This window comes from Aquarana catesbeiana, linkage group LG05 (assembly GCF_042186555.1).
Source record: "Aquarana catesbeiana isolate 2022-GZ linkage group LG05, ASM4218655v1, whole genome shotgun sequence".
In the NCBI taxonomy this organism is placed as follows: Eukaryota; Metazoa; Chordata; class Amphibia; order Anura; family Ranidae; genus Aquarana; species Aquarana catesbeiana.
The window spans coordinates 251,683,686-251,703,636 of NC_133328.1; the positions used below are offsets into that span (position 1 = coordinate 251,683,686).

At 43.9% G+C, this 19,951-nt stretch overlaps 1 protein-coding gene across 1 annotated transcript in view; it reads right to left on the minus strand.

Annotated features, from left to right (window-relative positions):
- Positions 1-19,951, minus strand: part of TRIO (trio Rho guanine nucleotide exchange factor) — a gene marked incomplete in the record, with an annotated part of 1,361,655 nt that overhangs the window by 453,186 nt on the left and 888,518 nt on the right. Inside the window, 1 exon segment of the mRNA XM_073630705.1 lies at positions 15,886-15,987. Within this exon segment, the coding sequence (XP_073486806.1) occupies positions 15,886-15,987 (102 nt within the window).

The following is a 19,951-nucleotide window of genomic DNA, read 5'->3' on the forward strand; positions in this document are numbered from 1 at the left end:
AGGTAATGCCAGTGACTATACACAAAAGAATGCTGCATTAGAGAAAGGAGAACCACTATAAAAATAGAGCTAAGCTCTTCCCAAACGCTGGGTACCAGGGTACAGTATGCCATCACCATATGGCACTTCATAGTCTCACAGTGGTTGATAGAAACCTATTACCCTATATGTGCTGAGTATACACTGAATCAAGTGTGGTCATTGTACCAGTGGTTTAAACCCAGAGATGTGCGGACACAGAATGAGGTTAATTCAAAACGCTTATTTCTGAGGCGTAACCGAAAGAAGAGGGATGTATACAGCAATATATTTGGGGGAATAGGAACAGGGATGGGTGACCACTTTAACCTGGGAATATATGTGACTTTGCTTAATGTTATTAAGGATGTCATCCTCAGATAGAGATGACATGCGTAAACATTTGCCGACCGCCTCACGACGATATACGTCGGCAGAATGGCACGGGCAGGCAGAATCACGTACCTGTACGTGATCTGCCTCACGCGGGCGGGGGGGTCCGATCGGAAAACACCCCCCCCCTGGTGCCCGAGGCGGTCTGCATTTCTCCCCCGGCGATCGGAGGTGAGGGGGAGGCCATCCATTCGTGGCCCCTCGCGATCGCTCCTGGCCAATGAGATCATTCCTCTGCTGCTGTATAGTAAACAGCAGCAGAGAAAGTGATGTCATCTCTCCTCGGCTCTGTATTTTCCGTTCCGGCGCCAAGGAGAGAAGACATCAATGTGAGTGTAAAACACAACACACACACAGTAGAACATGCCAGGCACACATTACACCCACCATCACCTCCTGATCACCCCCTAATCATACCCCTCCCCCCCCCCCCCCGTCACACTGACACCAAGCAGTTTTTTTTTCTGATTACTGCATTGGTGTCAATTTGTGACAGTTAGTGTGGTAGGGCAGTTAGTGTTAGCCCCCTTTAGGTCTAGGATACCCCCCTAACCCCCCCTAATAAAGTTTTAACCCCTTGATCACCCCCCCCCGTCGCCAGTGTCACTAAGGGATCGTTTTTCTGATCGCTGTATTAGTGTCACTGGTGACGCTAGTTAGGGAGGTAAATATTTAGGTTCGCTGTCAGAGTTTTATAGCGTCAGGGACCCCCATATACTACCTAATAAATGTTTTAACCCCTTGATTGCCCCCTAGTTAACCTTTTCACCAGTGATCACCCTATAACTGTTATGGGTGACGCTGGTAAGTTCGTTTATTTTTTATAGTGTCAGGGCACCCGCCGTTTATTACCTAATAAAGGTTTAGCCCCCTGATCGCCCGGCGGTGATATGCGTCGCCCCAGGCAGCGTCAGGTTAGCGCCAGTACCGCTAACACCCACGCACACAGCATACGCCTCCCTTAGTGGTATAGTATCTGAATGGAACAATATCTGATCCGATCAAATCTATACTAGCGTCCCCAAAAACGCAGTGCTAGCAGGATCAGCCCAGATACCTGCTAGCACCTGCGTTTTGTCCCTCTGCCCGGCCCAGCCCACCCAAGTGCAGTATCGATCAATCACTGTCACTTACAAAACACTAAACACATAACTGCAGCAATCGCAGAGTCAGGCCTGATCCCTGCGATCGCTAACAGTTTTTTTGGTAGCATTTTGGTGAACTGGCAAGCACCAGCCCCAAGCAGCGTCAGGTTAGCGCCAGTACCGCTAACACCCACGCACGCACCGTACACCTCCCTTAGTGGTATAGTATCTGAACGGATCAATATCTGATCCGATCAGATCTATACTAGCGTCCCTAGCAGTTTAGGGTTCCCAAAAACGCAGTGTTAGCGGGATCAGCCCAGATACCCGATAGCACCTGCGTTTTGCCCCTCCGCCTGGCCCAGCCCACCCAAGTGCAGTATCGATCAATCACTGTCACTTACAAAACACTAAACACATAACTGCAGCGTTCGCAGAGTCAGGCCTGATCCCTGCGATCGCTAACAGTTTTTTTGGTAGCTTTTGGTGAACTGGCAAGCACCAGCTGCCTAGTACACCCCGGTCATAGTCAAACCAGCACTGCAATAACACTTGGTGACGTGCCGAGTCCCATAAGTGCAGTTCCGCAGTGTCCCGCTGCCACCAAGAAGACAAAACACAGGCCCGTCTTGCCCATAGTGCCCTTCCTGCTGCATTCGCCAATCCTAATTGGTAACCCACCGCTTCTGCAGCACCCGTACTTCCCCCATTCACATCCCCAACCAAATGCACTCGGCTGCATGAGAGGCATTTTTATGTCCTTCCTAGTACCCCTACCCAACGAACCCCCCCAAAAAGATGTCATGTCTGCAGCAAGTGCGGATATAGGCTTGACACCCGCTATTATTGTCCCTCCTGTCCTGACAATCCTGGTCTTTGCATTGGTGAATGTTTTGAACGCTACCATTCACTAGTTGAGTATTAGCGTAGGGTACAGCATTGCACAGACTAGGCACACTTTCACAGGGTCTCCCAAGGTGCCATCGCAAGTTACAGTTACAAAAAAAAGTGTAAAAAAAAAAAAAAAAAAAAAACACAAAAAAAAAAAAAAATAAAAAAAAATAGTTGTCGTTTTATTGTTCTCTCTCTCTCTATTTTCTCTCTATTGTTCTGCTCTTTTTTACTGTATTCTATTCTGCAATGTTTGATTGTTATTATGTTTTATCATGTTTGCTTTTCAGGTATGCAATTTTTTATACTTTACTGTTTACTGTGTTTTATTGTTAACCATTTTTTTGTCTTCAGGTACGCCATTCACGACTTTGAGTAGACTGCTTTTACAAGCAGTGGGAGGGAATGCCCCCCCCCCCCACCACCACCATCTTCCGTGTTTTTCTCTGGCTCTCCTGTCTCAACAGAGAATGCAGCCGGTGATTCAGTCAGCTGACCATAGAGCTGATCAGAGACCAGAGTGGCTCCAAACATCTCTATGGCGTAAGAAACCGGAAGCTACGAGCATTTCATGACTTAGATTTCGCCGGATGTAAACAGCGCCATTGGGAAATTGGGAAAGCATTTTATCACACCGATCTTGGTGTGGTCAGATGCTTTGAGGGCAGAGGAGAGACCCCAATTTTAAAAAAAAGAGTACCTGTCACTACCTATTGCTATCATAGAGGATATTTACATTCCCTGAGATAACAATAAAAATGATTAAAAAAAAATGAAAGGAACAGTTTAAAAATAAGATAAAAAAAGCAAAAAAATAATAAAGAAAAAAAAAAAAAAGCACCCCTGTCCCCCCCTGCTCTCGTGCTAAGGCGAATGCAAGTGTTGGTTTGGCGTCAAATGTAAACAGCAATTGCACCATGCAAGTGAGGTATCAACGGGAAGGTCAGATTGAGGGCAGTAATTTTAGCAGTAGACCTCCTCTGTAAATCTAAAGTGGTAACCTGTAAAGGCTTTTAAAAATGTAATTATTTTGTTGCCACTGCACGTTTGTGCGCAATTTTAAAGCATGTCATGTTTGGTATCCATGTACTCGGCCTAAGATCATCTTTTTTATTTCATCAAACATTTGGGCAATATAGTGTGTTTTAGTGCATTAAAATTTAAAAAAGTGTGTTTTTTCCCCAAAAATTGCGTTTGAAAAATCGCAGCGCAAATACTGTGTGAACAAAAAAAAAAATGAAACACCCACCATTTTAATCTGTAGGGCATTTGCTTTAAAAAAATATATAATGTTTGGGGGTTCAAAGTAATTTTCTTGCAAAAAAAAAAATTTTTTTCATGTAAACAAAAAGTGTCAGAAAGGGCTTTGTCTTCAAGTGGTTAGAAGAGTGAGTGATGTGTGACATAAGCTTCGAAATATTGTGCATAAAATGCCAGGACAGTTCAACCCCCCCCAAATTACCCCATTTTGGAAAGCAGACACCCCAAGCTATTTGCTGAGAGGCATGTCGAGTCCATGGTATATTTTATATTGTGACACAAGTTGCGGGAAAAAGACAAATTTTTTTTTTTTTTTGCACAAAGTTGTCACTAAATGATATATTGCTCAAACATGCCATGGGAATATGTGAAATTACACCCCAAAATACATTCTGTTGCTTCTCCTGAGTACGGGGATACCACATGTGTGAGACTTTTTTTAGCCGCGGACCCCGAAAACCAAGCACCACCTTTAGGCTTTCTTTTTGTTTACAAACTTTTTTATTGAGTATAAAACAGAAAGAAAAATGGTACAGTGCAAAATGTTGATTATCAAAGGATTAACATCGATAAATAATCATCAGTACAAAAAAAAAATAGCAAATTTGCATACAGTGGTTGTGCAAATTTGTACATTTTTTATTTCATTCTTCACTGCCTATCACAGTTCAGAGGCCATGGAATGCCCAGGTGGCACCCCCCCAAATGACCCTATTTTGGAAAGTAGACACCCCAAGCTATTTGCTGAGAGGTATAGTGAGTATTTTGCAGACCTCACTTTTTGTCACAAAGTTTTAAAAATTGAAAAAAGAAAGAAAAAAAAAATGTTCTTGTCTTTCTTCATTTTCAAAAACAAATGAGAGCTGCAAAATACTCACCATGCCTCTCAGCAAATAGCTTGGGGTGTCTACTTTCCAAAATGGGGTCATTTGAGGGGGGGGGGGGGGGGGTTGTGCCACCTGGGCATTCCATGGTCTTTGAAACTGTGATAGGCAGTGAAGAGTGAAATCAAAAATTTACACCCTTAGAAATCCTGAAGGCGGTGATGGTTTTCGGGGCACCGTACGCGGCTAGGCTCCCAAAAAGTCCCACACATATGGTATCCCCATACTCAGGAGAAGCAGCTGAATGTATTTTGGGAGGCAATTCCACATATGCCCATGGCTTGTGTGAGCAATATATCATTTAGTGACAACTTTGTGCAAAAAAAAAAAAAAAAAATTGTTACTTTCACGCAACTTGTGTCAAAATTTAAAATATTCCATGGACTCAACATTCCTCTCATCAAATAGCTTGCGGTGTCTACTTTCCAAAATGGGGTCATTTGGGGGGGGGGGGGGGGGGGGTTGTGCCATCTGGGCATTTTATGGCCTTCAAAACTGTGATAGGTAGTTGGGAGTGAAATCAAAAATGTATGCCCTTAGAAATCCTGAAGGGCAGTGATTGCTTTTCGGGCCCCCGTACGCGGTTAGACTCCCAAAAAGTCTCACACATGTGGTATCCCCGTACTCAGGAGAAGCAGCTTCTTAGAAAATATCATTTTTTTTCAAAATTTTCGGTCTTTTTCCGTTTATAGCGCAAAAAATAAAAACCGCAGAGGTGATCAAATACCATCAAAAGAAAGCTCTAATTGTGGGAAGAAAAGGACGCAAAATCCGTTTGGGTACAGCATTGCATGACCGCGCAATTAGCAGTTAAAGCGACACAGTGCCAAATTGTAAAAAGTGCTCTGGTCAGGAAGGGGGTAAATCCTTCCGGGACTGAAGTGGTTAATAACAGTCAACAAAGTCACATATATTCCCAGTTTAAAGTGTCTTAAGATTTTGTCCACCATTTTAAGAGGTTGGTAGAGAGTGTGGTGGTACAGGGCAAAAATATGTCAAGGGCTCTGGCGTGCACACAGTGGCAGGCGGAATTATCAACGAACATCAAGCTGATTTGTACAGTCTCTGTATGAGGGGCAGTGTGACCTTATGAGTTAGCATCACAGCTCAGTAAGATTTTGCCAAAACACATCTCTTACAATAATCCAAAGTGGTAGTTGAATGCCTGGATAGGCTGTGTTAGTTTGGATTATGAAAGTTAATATGCTTCTTCATTGATCACATATACAGAAGTGCAGACTTGGTCTGTATATTTGGTGGTATCAATGGGCTTACTGACTGAGGATTCTCCCTTGTTGCATCTGAGGCTAAATTACCCACATGTGATCAGAAAAGATGGAAGCTGTAGGCAGGTTGATATTTTCCTCTGTCTGAGGCATGACCATAATGTCCTTTGTATGCCAGGTCAGTACACGGTGGTGAACGAGGAATGTAGGGAAGATGCTTCACTCTGTGTTCTGGATGGAGAGAACATTGCTGGGAAGGAAACACGGGTGTATTATTTGGGACACAGGAGAGTTTGTTTCTTTGTCCTAAAGGATACCATTGTAACGTTAGTCACGGAAGTAGGATGCTCTGTGAACCTAACAATAGCTAGAGGAGCATGGTGTACCCTTGGCAATTTCTCTGAAATCCAGACACAGGGATGGAATGTGGTACCACATATTGCCAATCTGTGGATGTCAACTATAACCGCCCTGTTAGTCTGAGAGCCCTGAACTTGGGTATGGAAAGGAAGATACATGAACGGTTAACAGATTGGGATAGGGATGAGAGCCTTATGAAGATGCTGCAGCAAGAGAGAGCTAATGCTACTATAGCCATCTCCATGATCAGAATAAAACAAAGGAGGTAGTGCATCAACTAGAGAATGATGCTAGAGGGTACTGGTGGGAGGTAATATTCTGACATTCCTGTAAGGCCAACGGTATTTTGAATTGTTTGATACATCCCGTGGTAGTTCTGCTCATTATTGCTGCCGTTTCGTCATTGGTTCAAGTTGTTATGTGTTGTTGGACTCGACATCTATATAGGAAGGCCTCGCATTTATCTATGCAAGTTGAGGGACAAATTGACGGTAAGGTTTCTTCGTACAAGTTAAGGGCTTTTCTGCCAATTCAGAGTTCTGAAGTACTGCTGACATTCCAAAATTGTGGTAGAAAAGGCCATATTGAGCAAGCCTGCTAATCCCGACCTGTACATACAATTTAGTGTTATAGGAGGTTGGGGATGGGATGCTTAATTTGATGGGCCAAATATATCTGTATATATTATGGTAATGCGTTGATTTGTGTGATGGTATAGTGTGACATATGTGTATTTTAGGTTAGTAATATGGGTGAGTAAGGCCCTCCTCGAGGTTCTGCAGGTGAAAGCTGGTTAATATGCGGCTCTGAGTGTGTGTTGGTGAAAGATGAGTGAATGGACACCCCTTGCCTGTATTGCAAGCCATTGTTCCCCTTGCATCTGGTATCCCCCATCTGAGTCCCCCCTTACATCTGGTGTCCCTCCACACATCAGGAGTCCTCACCAGAGCCCAATCCCCTTACATCAGGTGCCCCTAGAGTCCCCCTCCCTTACATCAGGTATCCCCACCAGAGTCCCCTCCCTTACATCAGGTATCCCCACCAGAGTCCCCTCCCTTACATCAGGTATCCCCACCAGAGTCCCCTCCCTTACATCAGGTATCCCCACCAGAGTCCCCCCCCTTACATCAGGTATCCCCACCAGAGTCCCCCCCCTTACATCAGATATCCCCACCAGAGCCCCCCCTTTCATCAGATGTCCCCACCAGAGCCCCCCCTTTCATCAGATGTCCCCACCAGAGCCCCCCCTTACATCAGGTGCGCCCACCATATTCCCACCTTACATCAGTTGCCCCCCTTTATATCAGGTGTCCCCACCATGTCCCCAAATACATCAGGTGGGCCCAGTAGATTGCTTCCTTACATCAGGTGTGCCCACTAGAGTCCCCCTTACATGAGGTGTCACCCCCTTATATCAGGTGTCCCCACCAGAGCCCCCCTTACATCAGGTGTCCCCACCAGAGCTCCCCGCCCCTCACGTCAGGTGTGCCCAGTAGATTGCTTCCTTACATCAGGTGTGCCTCCACAAATCAGAGTTGCCCCTTTCCCCCTGTACTCACATATCACTAACTATAAAGATGCTCCTCATTTCTCTCTTCAGTTTTCACACAGCTTTACTTATAGTTCAATGATGTGTTTGTGCGTTTTTTTTTTCTTTTTTAAATACCTTTTCTTAACATTTGGAGTCTTCTTAGCAGTGCCATATTTGTTATTTTATAGGTCCTGCACACTCAAATAATAGTTAAGGATCTCTCTTTAATTTTTTAGCCAGTAACGTGAAAAACAGCAAATCTATCTAAAATAGCATCTCTGGTGAAAATGGGAGGCGGTGTGCACTTCCTCCAGGGAGAGGATACACAAATCAAAAGTACCCTGTACAGAACCTATTGTAATTTGTAAAAGAAAATGGGTGTGCGCCAAGCACCTTGCTGGTCTCTGTTGAGTGATTGAGGCCTACTGGTTTATTTACTTGTACCAGTGCAGTCAGAGCTTGATGTGGGTCCTGGAGGCATAAGCCACCCTTTTTGAAAGTTTAATAAATGTACCCACATGAAAAAGTACATTTATTCAATATTTGCATTGAAGCCTGAAGAGCATTGCAACTAAGATCAGTGTATTGCAGATGCAATAAACAGGTTACTGCAGACCTTTCCTTCCCCCAGCCCCAGATCTGTAGGGAGGTACAGACCTATCATAAGCTGTGGTATGATAAAATGTATACCTGCATTATTTTATTGTAATGCATGCCAAAACAGCGCACACACAACACTGCAGATCAGGCATTACCATGATGCATAGGTGCAAGGCCAACCTCCAGAAGTTGCTTATTTACAGTTCTGTGTACCTTCAATTTTCACCATTTTGCAAAAAGACACAACTTAAAATTTACAAATACCGTATTTATCGGCGTATAACACGCACTTTTTTCCCCTTAAAATTAGGGGAAAATCGTGGGTGCGTGTTATACATCGATCCCCACTGTCTGTGTGCGGAAAAAGACTGAGCGCCGCCGAAAAAAAACGAGCGCTGCTGAAAAAGACCGAGCCGAGTGCTCGGCTCTGCTCGCAGTCACGCCGTCCCGTCTCCCTGCTGTCTCTGAGAGGATGAGGAGTGAGTGCTGCCGAAAAAGACCGAGCCGAGTGCTCGGCTCTGTTCGCAGTCCCGCCCAGCTCCTATGATGGACATAACACTCCGTCCAATGGCGGGATTGTGAGCCGAGTACACAGTACAAAGGGCTCGGTCTTTTTCGGCAGCGCTCGCTCCTTATCCTCTGAGATAGCAGGGAGGCGGGGCGGCGTGACGAGCCGAGTACACAGGCTCTGTCGGCGGCATATTTAGACAAATGCTGCAAACGGCACATGGCACTGGGCAAGACTGCACTGGGCAATGCTGCATATGACAATGGGCAAGGATGCACTGGGCAAGGCTGCATATGACAATGGGCAAGGCTGCAAATGTCACTGGGCAAGCTGCAAATGGACACTGATCATTCTGCAATGATGGACAAGGCTGCAGATGGACACTGATGAGGCTGCATTGATTGGCATTTAAATGTAAGTTTTTTTCCTTAAAATGTCCTCCTAAACTTGGGGTGTGTGTTATACGATGATAAATACAATATGTGTTATTAACCTATTGCAATTTTAGATTTAGAAGGAATTTTTGTATATTTTTGTGAAAATATGGTTTCAATAAACATTTCACCCTCTATCATGGAGCCTACATAATCAGTAGCATCTTCTTAGCAGAAAACAGTTTGGCCACCTGAGGTTAAAAGTTGATAGCAGGACCCGGAAGCAAAAGGGTTAAAAGTTAAATACAATTTCTAATTGAACATACAAATAAAGACCAGTCCTTCTAGATCAATGAATAGAAAGACCAGTCCTTTTGGAACAATGCACTGATAAATCATAGCTAGAGTTGTTTGGCTATAGTAACATCAGACATGTTTGGTTCAAACTGAAAGAGAAGAGCCTTATACCAACTGTATAGTGTGATGGTGGAAATGGTATAGTTTGGGATTTTCTTTGCCGTTTCAGAGCCTGGGCATACAATGAGACAACTATGACTTATGCATCATATCAACGCGTGCTTGATGAGAAGTGAGGCTATTTTGTCTGAAAGTTAAAAAAGATCTGGATCTTTAAATGTGATAATGATCGCGCACGAGCGGCTTATCCTTCTGGACGTCATATAACGCCCAGTCAGGATAATGGAGCCGCGCTGCGGATGTCAATCCGCAATGGGGTGGGCAGCAAGTGGTTAAGGGCCAGTTCACACCAGATGCAGTTCCATGTGCCTTTTTTCTGCACTAAAAATGCATGCACAGTGTTTTTCATGTATTCCAATGGCTCTAGTTCACACCAATGCAGTCAGTTTGAGGTCAGTTTCCGGTGCAGAAACTGACTGGAACTGACTGCACTGGTGTGAACTGGAGCCATTGGAATACATGGAAAACACTGTGCATGCATTATTACGGCCAGGACGCACCACAAAAATGCACTCCGGATATGTTCCAGATCAGTTTTTGCTTACAGTTCACACCACACGCAGTTCCAAAGCAGTTACATTTTTGATACAATTTGAAATGTTCCAGTACAGTACTGTGCAGAAAAAAATGCAGCATGCTCTACTTTTTTTCTGCACCAGAAACTGACCAGAAACTGACTGGAACTGACTGCACTGGTGTGAACTAGAGCCAATGGAATATATGAAAATCACTGTGCATTGAAGCAAATGTCAAGTTGATCACTAGGTGGTACTATGACCTCACAAGACTAGCAAAGATATACCCGGATGCTTCACCCCTTTGTTTTAGGGGCTACGGCCACTTGGGGACTATTCATCACATATGGTGGACGTGTCCACGCATCCGCAGCTTCTGGAATCACTTTTTTGCTTTAGTGCGGAAAGTCACCGGGACAGCAATCTCCCAAGACCCTAAAATTGCACTATTGAATCACAGAATAACTGGCGCCCAGAAACACACGCAAGCTTTAATCTTCTTCATGTTTTTAGGAGCCAAAACATCACTAGCAAGAGCCTGGAAGAAACCCGGGGTCTCTATCCAAGCTACAAAAACGCAAAAATTCCTGGATAATGACCCAGGAACATATGACAGCAACTCTCTTGGATGTACACCAAGGTACCACTTTATCCAGGTCGTATACTAACCTGAAAAGCTATTCCACTAGAGGTGACCCACCCCTGCCTACTCCCCCCCCCCCCCTCTTCGTTTTTTCCCTTTTCTTCTCTTTTCTTTTCTCCTTTCTACATACTACCTGGCTGGTTCCTTGGGTGGAGAGACTTTTAAGGTGGATACCTTTTTGCAGACATGATCCAAACATACACTGTACCAGCGGTTGCAAGTGCTCCCGGAGAACTGAGTATCTCCGTATTAGGGAAGAGCTACCCCGTGAGTTAATTGAACTTTACATTACTATACATTTCTATATTGGGATGAGAGGGGGATACAGAGATTTCCAACTAACCCGGTTGGAGCCGAGCGGGTCACAGAATGATCCCAAGGGGGTGATCCGCCCGGCCAGCTAGTTCTAATATATTTTGGGAAGACCCCCCATTGATCCCTACAGTAACAAATCCCATTGACCCTTGGCTGAGTTTTTAACTTACTTACGTTTCCCTGTTACGCTACTATAGTGAGGTTAGACTCAATTTATACATAGCACAACTCCGGAAACACTTATACTTAATGGTATTAATAAGTTCTGTCTCTACCCACCTCCTTTTTCTTTTTTATATATTAAGTTTTTGATTATTGATGCACTGTATAGGCCCTTGCCCTCTATGATTGGGCCATGTTGGCCCCAGCTACGAGATAACGACTGTATTATCTTTATTTGTTCTGTTATTGTAAAATTCTCAATAAACATATTGAAAGAGAAAATCACTGTGCATGCATTTTTAGTGCAGAAAAAGCACACGGAACTGCATCTGGTGTGAACTAGCACTTGTGCAGAAAAAAAGCGCATGGAACTGCATCTGGTGTGAACTAGCACTAAAAACTGTCATTTTCGTTTTTCGGTCAAGTGCATCCTGCATTTTTGGTTTCGGCAACAAAATTTACATTCGGTGCACCTCTAATACTTTCACATGACTATATTACTGTAATAACAATAGATGCCAACATGCTAAACAGGATTTTACTGTAACTGCTTGCCGACCAGCCGCTGCAATTATACTGCGGCAGGTTGGCTTGGTTGCACAAATTGCCGTAGGTGTCAGGCACGTACACAGCGATCTGTGGGCGATGTCCGCCGGTCGCCCGTGAACGTTCCCCGCAGAGACAGAAATGGGGATCTGCCATAGTAAACAAGGCAGATCTCCGTTCTGGCAGGGGATCACACAGAGATCCTGTCTTTCTGCTATGCAGGAAGACGGATCTGTGTGTTGTCCCAGGCAGCCCCCCCCCCCAGTTACCAGTTAATCCCTTTATCGCCCCCCTCCCCCCGATGTTAACCCCTTCCCTGCCAGTGCCATTAGTACAATGTCAGTGCGTATTTTTAGCACTGATCACAGTAATAATGTCACTGGTTCCCAAAAAAGTGTCAAAAATGTCAGGTAGGTGTCTGATCTGTCCACCGCAATGTTGCAGTTCCGCTAAAAATCACTGATCGCTGCCATTACTAGTAAAAATAAAATAACTGACCCAGAAAGCCCACATTTCTTCAGAATGTGGGTTTCAATAGCCAGGCCATTAAATTTAGTGTTCGTAAAGTAGCATGGAATATCGGCCCCTGTGAGAACAGGTCTGGCCTTAGTGGAAGGGACCATGGATCCTCCACTGCCATCTTTACGATTTCTGAATACCATGACCTTCTGTGCCATGCTGGTGCTGCCAGAATTACCGGTTTTCTTTCCAGCTTGATCCTGCAAAGAAGTCGAGGCAGCAATTGCATAGATCAGCGAGAACTGATCCCACGGTATCACCAACGCATCTGTTCTGTATGCGAATGGATCCTTTGTTGTGGACACAAAGTTGAATAACTTTATGTTGAACTGGATGCTAGAAGATCTATGTCCGGAGTCCCCCATCTTTGACAAACAGCCTGAAAATATGTGGGGTGAAGAAACCATTCCCCTGGGAATAATCTGCTGGCGGCTTAAGTAGTCTGCCTGCCAATTCTCTATTCCCAGAATGAAGACTGCGGACAGGCACGGAATATTTCTTTCTGCCCAAGTTAGAATATGGTTCACCTCTCTCTGCGCTGAGAGGCTCTTGGTGCCCCCTTGGTGATTGTAAAAGGAAACAGCTGTGGCATCGACGGATTGGAACCTGACAGGACAATCCCTTAACCCGGAAGTCCAGGCTTTCAGAGCCAGACGCACTGCCCCAATCGCTAGGATGTTGATGGGCAAGGCTCTTTCAGTTCTTGAACACTGTCCTTGGACAGTTGTCTTCTCTGTCGTTACCACTTTCCAGATAACTGGTCTAAAGGATTTACCTTTTAGCAGATACTTTAGTAACCACCAATTGAGGCTTTGGGACACCCTTGGGGACAGCCACATTAGCAAGTCCAAAGCTTGGTTCGTTTTGTACCAAGCAAATAGAATACTGTTTTGCAACAGTCTTGAATGGAACTGGGCATAGGGAACCGCTTCGAATGAAGCCACCATCTTTCCTAACAACCTCATGCAAAGGCGAATGGAGGGATCTACTTTTGACCTGACCCTCCGCACCAACTCTCTTATGGAGTTTATTGCCTGGGCAAGAACACCTTTTTCTGGGCTGTATCTATGATCAGGTAGACTTCTCTAGGTTGAGAACGCAACCCAGACTTTTCCAGGTAACTGGTTGTAATGCGTACACCTTACTCCTAACACAGATTGGTCTATTAGCAATACATCGTCTAGGTATGCCAAGACTGTTTATGCCCTGTGCCCTTAACCTGGCTAGAGGTGGGGCTAGTACTTTTGTGAACATTCGGGGTGCTGTAGCTGGCCCGAAGGGCAAGGTTACAAACTGAAATGCTGTTGTTCTACTTCGAACTGTAGAAACCATTGGTGAGCGGGAAATATATGGACATGCAGATATACACCCCTGATGTTGATAGACGCCAGAAGTTTTCCTCCTTGTAGGATAGAAACTACTGACCTGATCGACTGTTATTTATCCACCATTTCCAGATGAGACCCATTCACTGAGAGGACAACACCTAAAGTTGAGGTCTTCATGCCTATTATTAAGGGCTGTCTGGTAAGCCTTTAATCTTCCTATGGTGAGGGGCGTCTATTGCGGTGGAAGTCACGGATTCATTCACATAGAAAAGTCACAATAATCTGCATTTATGGACACATTATGTTTTTCAAATCATGAAGCATGTTAATATTTAATGTGACAGGCGTTTGCGGTGGCTATAGCCGCGTATTTATCTTCACAGTGAAGATTTTTTCTTATTACCCAGCTTGTCATTATATCTTGATTATGTATGGTCATTATGCATGATGCATTTCACTATTAGTGGATCAGTATGCACTGTGGTTTCTTTTGTTTAACAAATTTTTGTTGTATATCCAACGCTGCACTTCTTTATATACATATTCAGCGGTGCCCCCTATCAGGGTTATAGTGTCCAGCTGCAGGATACCTTTTCACAGGTTTTTGTATTCATATATTATTTACTTTTAGCACACCTAGCGCAGATTTTTTTCTTTAGAATTATACTATTTGCTGAGCAATAGTCTAGCAATAATGTTCCCATACAGATCAATTTCTGATGCTGAATAACAATTGTATTTCCTGTACTGGAAATGCCTGTATACGCTGTTTACGTAACCCAGCGCCCCTGTGTCCTGTGTGATAGCCTCTTCACTTCAGCTGCTCTTGATAGAGACATTCTGTCATAAGAGCGTCAGCTTTATATGAGAGACTTCAGGTGTGAGCCTGATTACTTCCCAGTATGCGCGCTGTGTGCTCCATGTGGACGCTGAGTCCTGCACACGGCGCCGCCTGTCTTAAACCATGCCCGCTTTCAGTGACCTACCCTCCTCCTTTCAAATTAACTTTAGCCCGCGCGCGGGGCTCGCATTCGGGACTGTAGTGCAGACCCGAAGGAGGAGGCTGCCGCTGCCATCTGGCACTCCTGGCAGTTTCATTGTATGGCACAACAAGCTTTAAACCGGCAAGTAAAACATAAATGTTATTAAACTGCTGCTCGCTGCTGCTAAACCTCCCAAACCAGAACAAAGCTCCACTTGATGTTTAAAAAAAGCTGCGCCTCCCCCTCCCCTCGGGGGGGGGGGGATTGATTGATTATATATATATAAATTATGTATTCCTGCCCAACTGAACAATCCTACTGTACCATTTATTTGCATGTGAGCTGCAAAGTAAAGCAAAGTAGAGGAAATTAGACAAATGGAGGACCTATCTATCATCACAAAACAAATATGAGACATGGTTTTAGTGAGTTGACTTTACTTTTGTTTGGAAGCTCTCAGTAAAAACTGGTTGTCCTGCTTGCGTGGCTCCCCCTCCTGTCACACCCCCCCAATCATTTGCTTTAATGTGGATACACACTATAAGAAAATTAGGCGAACGATAGCCCGGTTTTCCTTGACGTTTCACAGCAAGTCAAAACGGAGGATGGAAGTGAAGTATGACATCTCTTGTACGACAAAGGCTTTTTTTTTTTTTTTTGTTTGTTTATTGTTTCTGATCATGCGCAGTCTTTCGTATCTGATTTTTCTCGTACGAAAACAGTACACATTAAAAACGAAAATTGTTCTGTTCACATGTGAAAAAAAATTGTCCTTTCTGAAATTTTCATTTGGAAAGTCTGAATCAGATGCCAAAAGTTCTGTACACACCATACGAAAATCGAACAATTCGTACGGATTTTTTTTTCCGATTTTCTCAAAGTTTGTACCAAGCTTTACTCTCATTCCCTGCACCCTACAAAAACATCAACCAGTTTTGACACTTGCAACCCCACACCTTTTTTGTGGATATGATCTTAAATAGGTGGTCAGTTACCACCCTAATACTCTCCCACTTTAGCCAGGGCAACTTTCTGGGGTTTGCGGATGCTACTGTCTTGTTAAACTGGCCCAACCCCAGATAGAAGCTCATGAAGGACATTCCTTTTTGTATGATATTGATACAATGTGTTTCTATCTCTGTATCATGACCTTTCTTGTGTGTATGCAATGCCAGTGTCTGTTTACAGTGTATGCTGAAAATCAAAATAAAGGATTAAAAATACAAAAAAGCCAAAAATAAAATTTTCAGTTCACATTTGTTCTCACCTTAAGGACAATTTTGTTATCGGATGTTGGCGTTCTTCCAACCCAAAGTGCAAATTTACATGGGTCTCCTTCCACATGTTCTGTGACACCTAATTCAGAGGTCTGACAGAAAAGAAACAGATGCATTAAATATACTTTATTAGAAGCACAAAGCTCTTTAAAAATACATTTGTTGTTAATATTACTATGCAGGAATTATATGGCTTAAACTGTTTGTGCAAAGCTTTACGAAATAAAGGGAGACCGTAAAGGTTCAATACAACTTCAAACAGGACTGTTAGGTAGGCCCTGTTCTTGAGAGCTTACAATCTAAACCAAAGGACAAGCGATATATAAAAAGCTAACTATGTGGGGATTAGTTTGAGAAAGTAAAATTCAGTGGTTAGCTTAAAGGCTGCATAGGCTTGACTGAAAAGAAGAGTTTTCATTGATCACCAAAAAACAGAGCAGGAGATAGCCGTACAGACTGGGGCAGGAGCCCCAGAGGATGGGAAAGCATCTAGATAACTACTAGATGTGGGCATGGGAGGTGGTGACGAGGGAGCCAGAAAGCAGGAGATCTTGAGAGGAGGAGGAAAGTGCATGGTATGGCTGAGATTTTGAGATAAGGTTGGTGAACCAGCTGGGCACAGAATAGCTTGTTAGTATTCTGAATGTTATTTGTTGGGCAATCAGAAGGTAGTGGAAGGATTGGCATAGAAGTGTGACAGACACTGAACAGTTGGTAAGGTTAATGAGTCTGGCAGCATCATTAACGATAGACTGTAGAGGGATAGCCTGTGTAGAGATAAACCATTGAGGTATGAGTCAAGGTGAGAGATGAGTGAATTAATCAGTAGCTTGGCGGTTAGTTAAGAAGGGGTGAATAAAGTCACCTGCACAGTCATGTTGGAACAGGAAGGACCAAACCCAAACTGTTCCTACAAAGTAGGGAGCATGAAATTGTCCAAAATGAATTAGTATTCTGACGCATTAAGAGATCCCCCTCACTGGAACGAAGGTGCCAAGCCCAACCCCTAACAAACAACCCCACACCATAATACCCCCTCCACCAAATGATTTGGACCAGTGCACAAAGCAAGGTCCATAAAAACATGGATGAGCGAGTTTGGGGTGGAGGAACTTGACTGGCCTGCACAGAGTCCTGAACTCAACCCAATAGAATACCTTTGGGATGAATTAGAGCGCAGACTGTGAGCAAGGCCTTTTCATCCAACATCAGTGCCTGGCCTCACAAATGTGCTTCTGGAAGAATGGTCAAACATTCCCAAAGACACACTCCTAAACCGTGTGGACAGCATTCCCAGAAGAGTTGAAGCAGTTATAGCTGCAAAGGGTGGGCCAACTCAAAATTGAACCCAATGGACTAATGCCGCATACACATGAGCGGACTTCTCGTCGGACTGAACTCCGAAGGACTTTGACGGCGTTCCGACGAAATGGACTTTCCTACGCACGATCCCACCGAAGTCCGATCGTTTCAAATGTGATGAGGTATGACCGGACTAGAAAAAGAAGTTCAATAGCCAATAGCTGCCTTTGCGTCGTTTTCGGTCCGTCGGACTAGCATACAGACAAACTTTTTTTCAATAGGTTTCAAGTCCGACGGAAAGATTTGATGTTCTATTTTTAAGGTCCGTCAGATTTTTATACAGAAAAGGTCAAATGAAGCCCATACACGATTGGCATGTCCGACGGGTTCGTTCCGTCTGACCTTTTCTGCTGGAAAGTCCGGTCGTGTGTACGCGGCATAAGACTGGGATGCCATTAAAGTTCAAGTGTGTGTGTGTGTGTATAAAGGCAGGTGTCCTAATACTTTTGGTACTATAGTGTATGTAAAACCTTTATCCCAAAAGGAAAAAAAGAAACCGTATGCTGTAACTGATTATAAAGTATTAACTGGAGTTCAGCTTCAAGCGACTAACTGCTTGCCGACTAGCCACTGCAGTTTTACTGCGGCAGAATGGCACGGCTGGGCAAAACCACATTACAATCGCTGTATAATTGTCAATGGTCCCAAAAATATGTCAAAAGTGTCCAATTTGTCCGCCGCAATATCGCAGTCCCAATAAAAATCACAGATCGCCACCATTACTAGTAAAAATAAAATATATAAATAATAAAAATGTCATAAATCTATCCCCTTTTGTGTAGGCGCTTTTGTGCAAATCAATATACACTTATTGCGATTTTTATTACCAAAAATATGTAGAATACATATTGGCCTAAACTGAGGAAAAAATTATCGCTTTAAAAAAAAATTGGGGATATTTATTATAACAAAAAGTACAAAAATAGGATTTTTATAACAGCTTACCTGTAAAATCCTTTTCTTAGAGTACGTCCTGGGACAGAAAACCATAGTATTAACTATATGGGTATATTAGGCACCTTCAGGTGATGGACTCTGGCACACCCAAGACAGGAAGTTCACTCCCTATATAACCCCCTCCTCCTACCAGGAGTACCTAAGTTTTTGTAGCAAAGCAATATACACAAATCCCAAAAGAGGGGTGGGACCTCTGTGTCCCGTGATGTACTCCAAGAAAAGGATTTTACAGGTAAGCTGTTATAAAAATCCTATTTTCTTTATAGTACATCACGAGACACAGAGCCATAGTATTAACTATATGGGACGTCCCATAGCAATGCTATTTGAGGGGAGAGAGACACAACCCGCAAGGCACCCAGAGACTTGAGGACCTATACTGCTGCCTGCAGCACACTGCGCCCAAAGGCGATATCCTCATGCCTTTTTACATCCACCTGATAAAACCTGGTGAATGTATGTACTGAAGACCAAGTTGCGGCCTTACAGATCTGCGCCATGGAGGCCTGGTGATGCACTGCCCAAGAAGCACTAACTGCTCTGGTAGAGTGTGCCTTGAATTGAAAAGGCGGAATCTTACCCTTTAAACCATAAGCCTGAATTATAACCCGCCTAATCCCTTAGAAATAGTGGATTTCGATGCTGCCTGTCCTTTCCTAGGATCTTCAGGCAGCACAAACAAGACATCAGTCTTCTGAATCTGAGTAGTCGTCTTTAAATAGACCGCTCTCACCACATCAAGACAATGTAGTGACTTCTCTTCCCTAGAACATGGTTTTGGCAAAAAAATGATGGTAAGACAATATCTTGGTTCAGGTGAAAACCTGAGACCATTTTAGGCAGAAAATTTGGATGAGGATGCAACACAACCCTGTCCTCCTTAACAATCAAATATGGCTCTTTTACAAGAAAGAGCAGCCAATTCCAAAACTCTCCCTGCTGAGGATATAGCAACCAAGAATACTAACTTCCTTGTCAAAGGACTAAGGGAGTATGCTGTATCGGTCCAAAGGGCTGTTTTTGCAACACTGACAAAACTAAGTTCAAGTCCCAAGGGTTCAAAGGTGATCTAACTGGCATAAAAACCCTGACCAAAGAATGCGAAGCAAGCGGTCTTTGAAATAAGACCGATTATGCCGAGACTTGGCCCTTAATAGTATTTAAGGCCAGCTTCATCTCTATCCCTAATTGTAGAAAGGCAAGAATTCTGCCAATGCTATACTTCTGAGGGTGCCAACCCTTGGACTCACACCAGGAAACATAAGCCCTCCAGACTCTAGAATATATGATTCTGGAAGCTGGCTTCCTTGCATTAATCAAGGTAGAGATAACTGACCTGGATAGCCCATGTTTCTTCAGAATATTGGTTTCAATAGTCAAGCCGTTAAATTTAGACTTTGTAAGGTAGGATGGAATATCGGCCCCTGTGAGAGTAGGTCCGGACGTAGTGGAAGGAACCATGGATCCCCCACTTCCATCTTTACGATTTCTGCATACCAGGACCTTCTGGGCCATGCTAGGGCTAAAGAGTTACCGGCTTTCTTTCCAGTTTGATCCTGCAAAGAAGTTGTGACAGCAACTGAATAGGGGGAATGCATAAATCAGTGAGAACTGATCCCACAGGGTCACCAACGCATCTGCTCCGCATGCGAGTGGATCCCTTGTCCTGGACACAAAGTTGACCAACTTCATGTTGAACCTGGACACCAGAAGATCTATGTCTGGAGTCCCCCATTT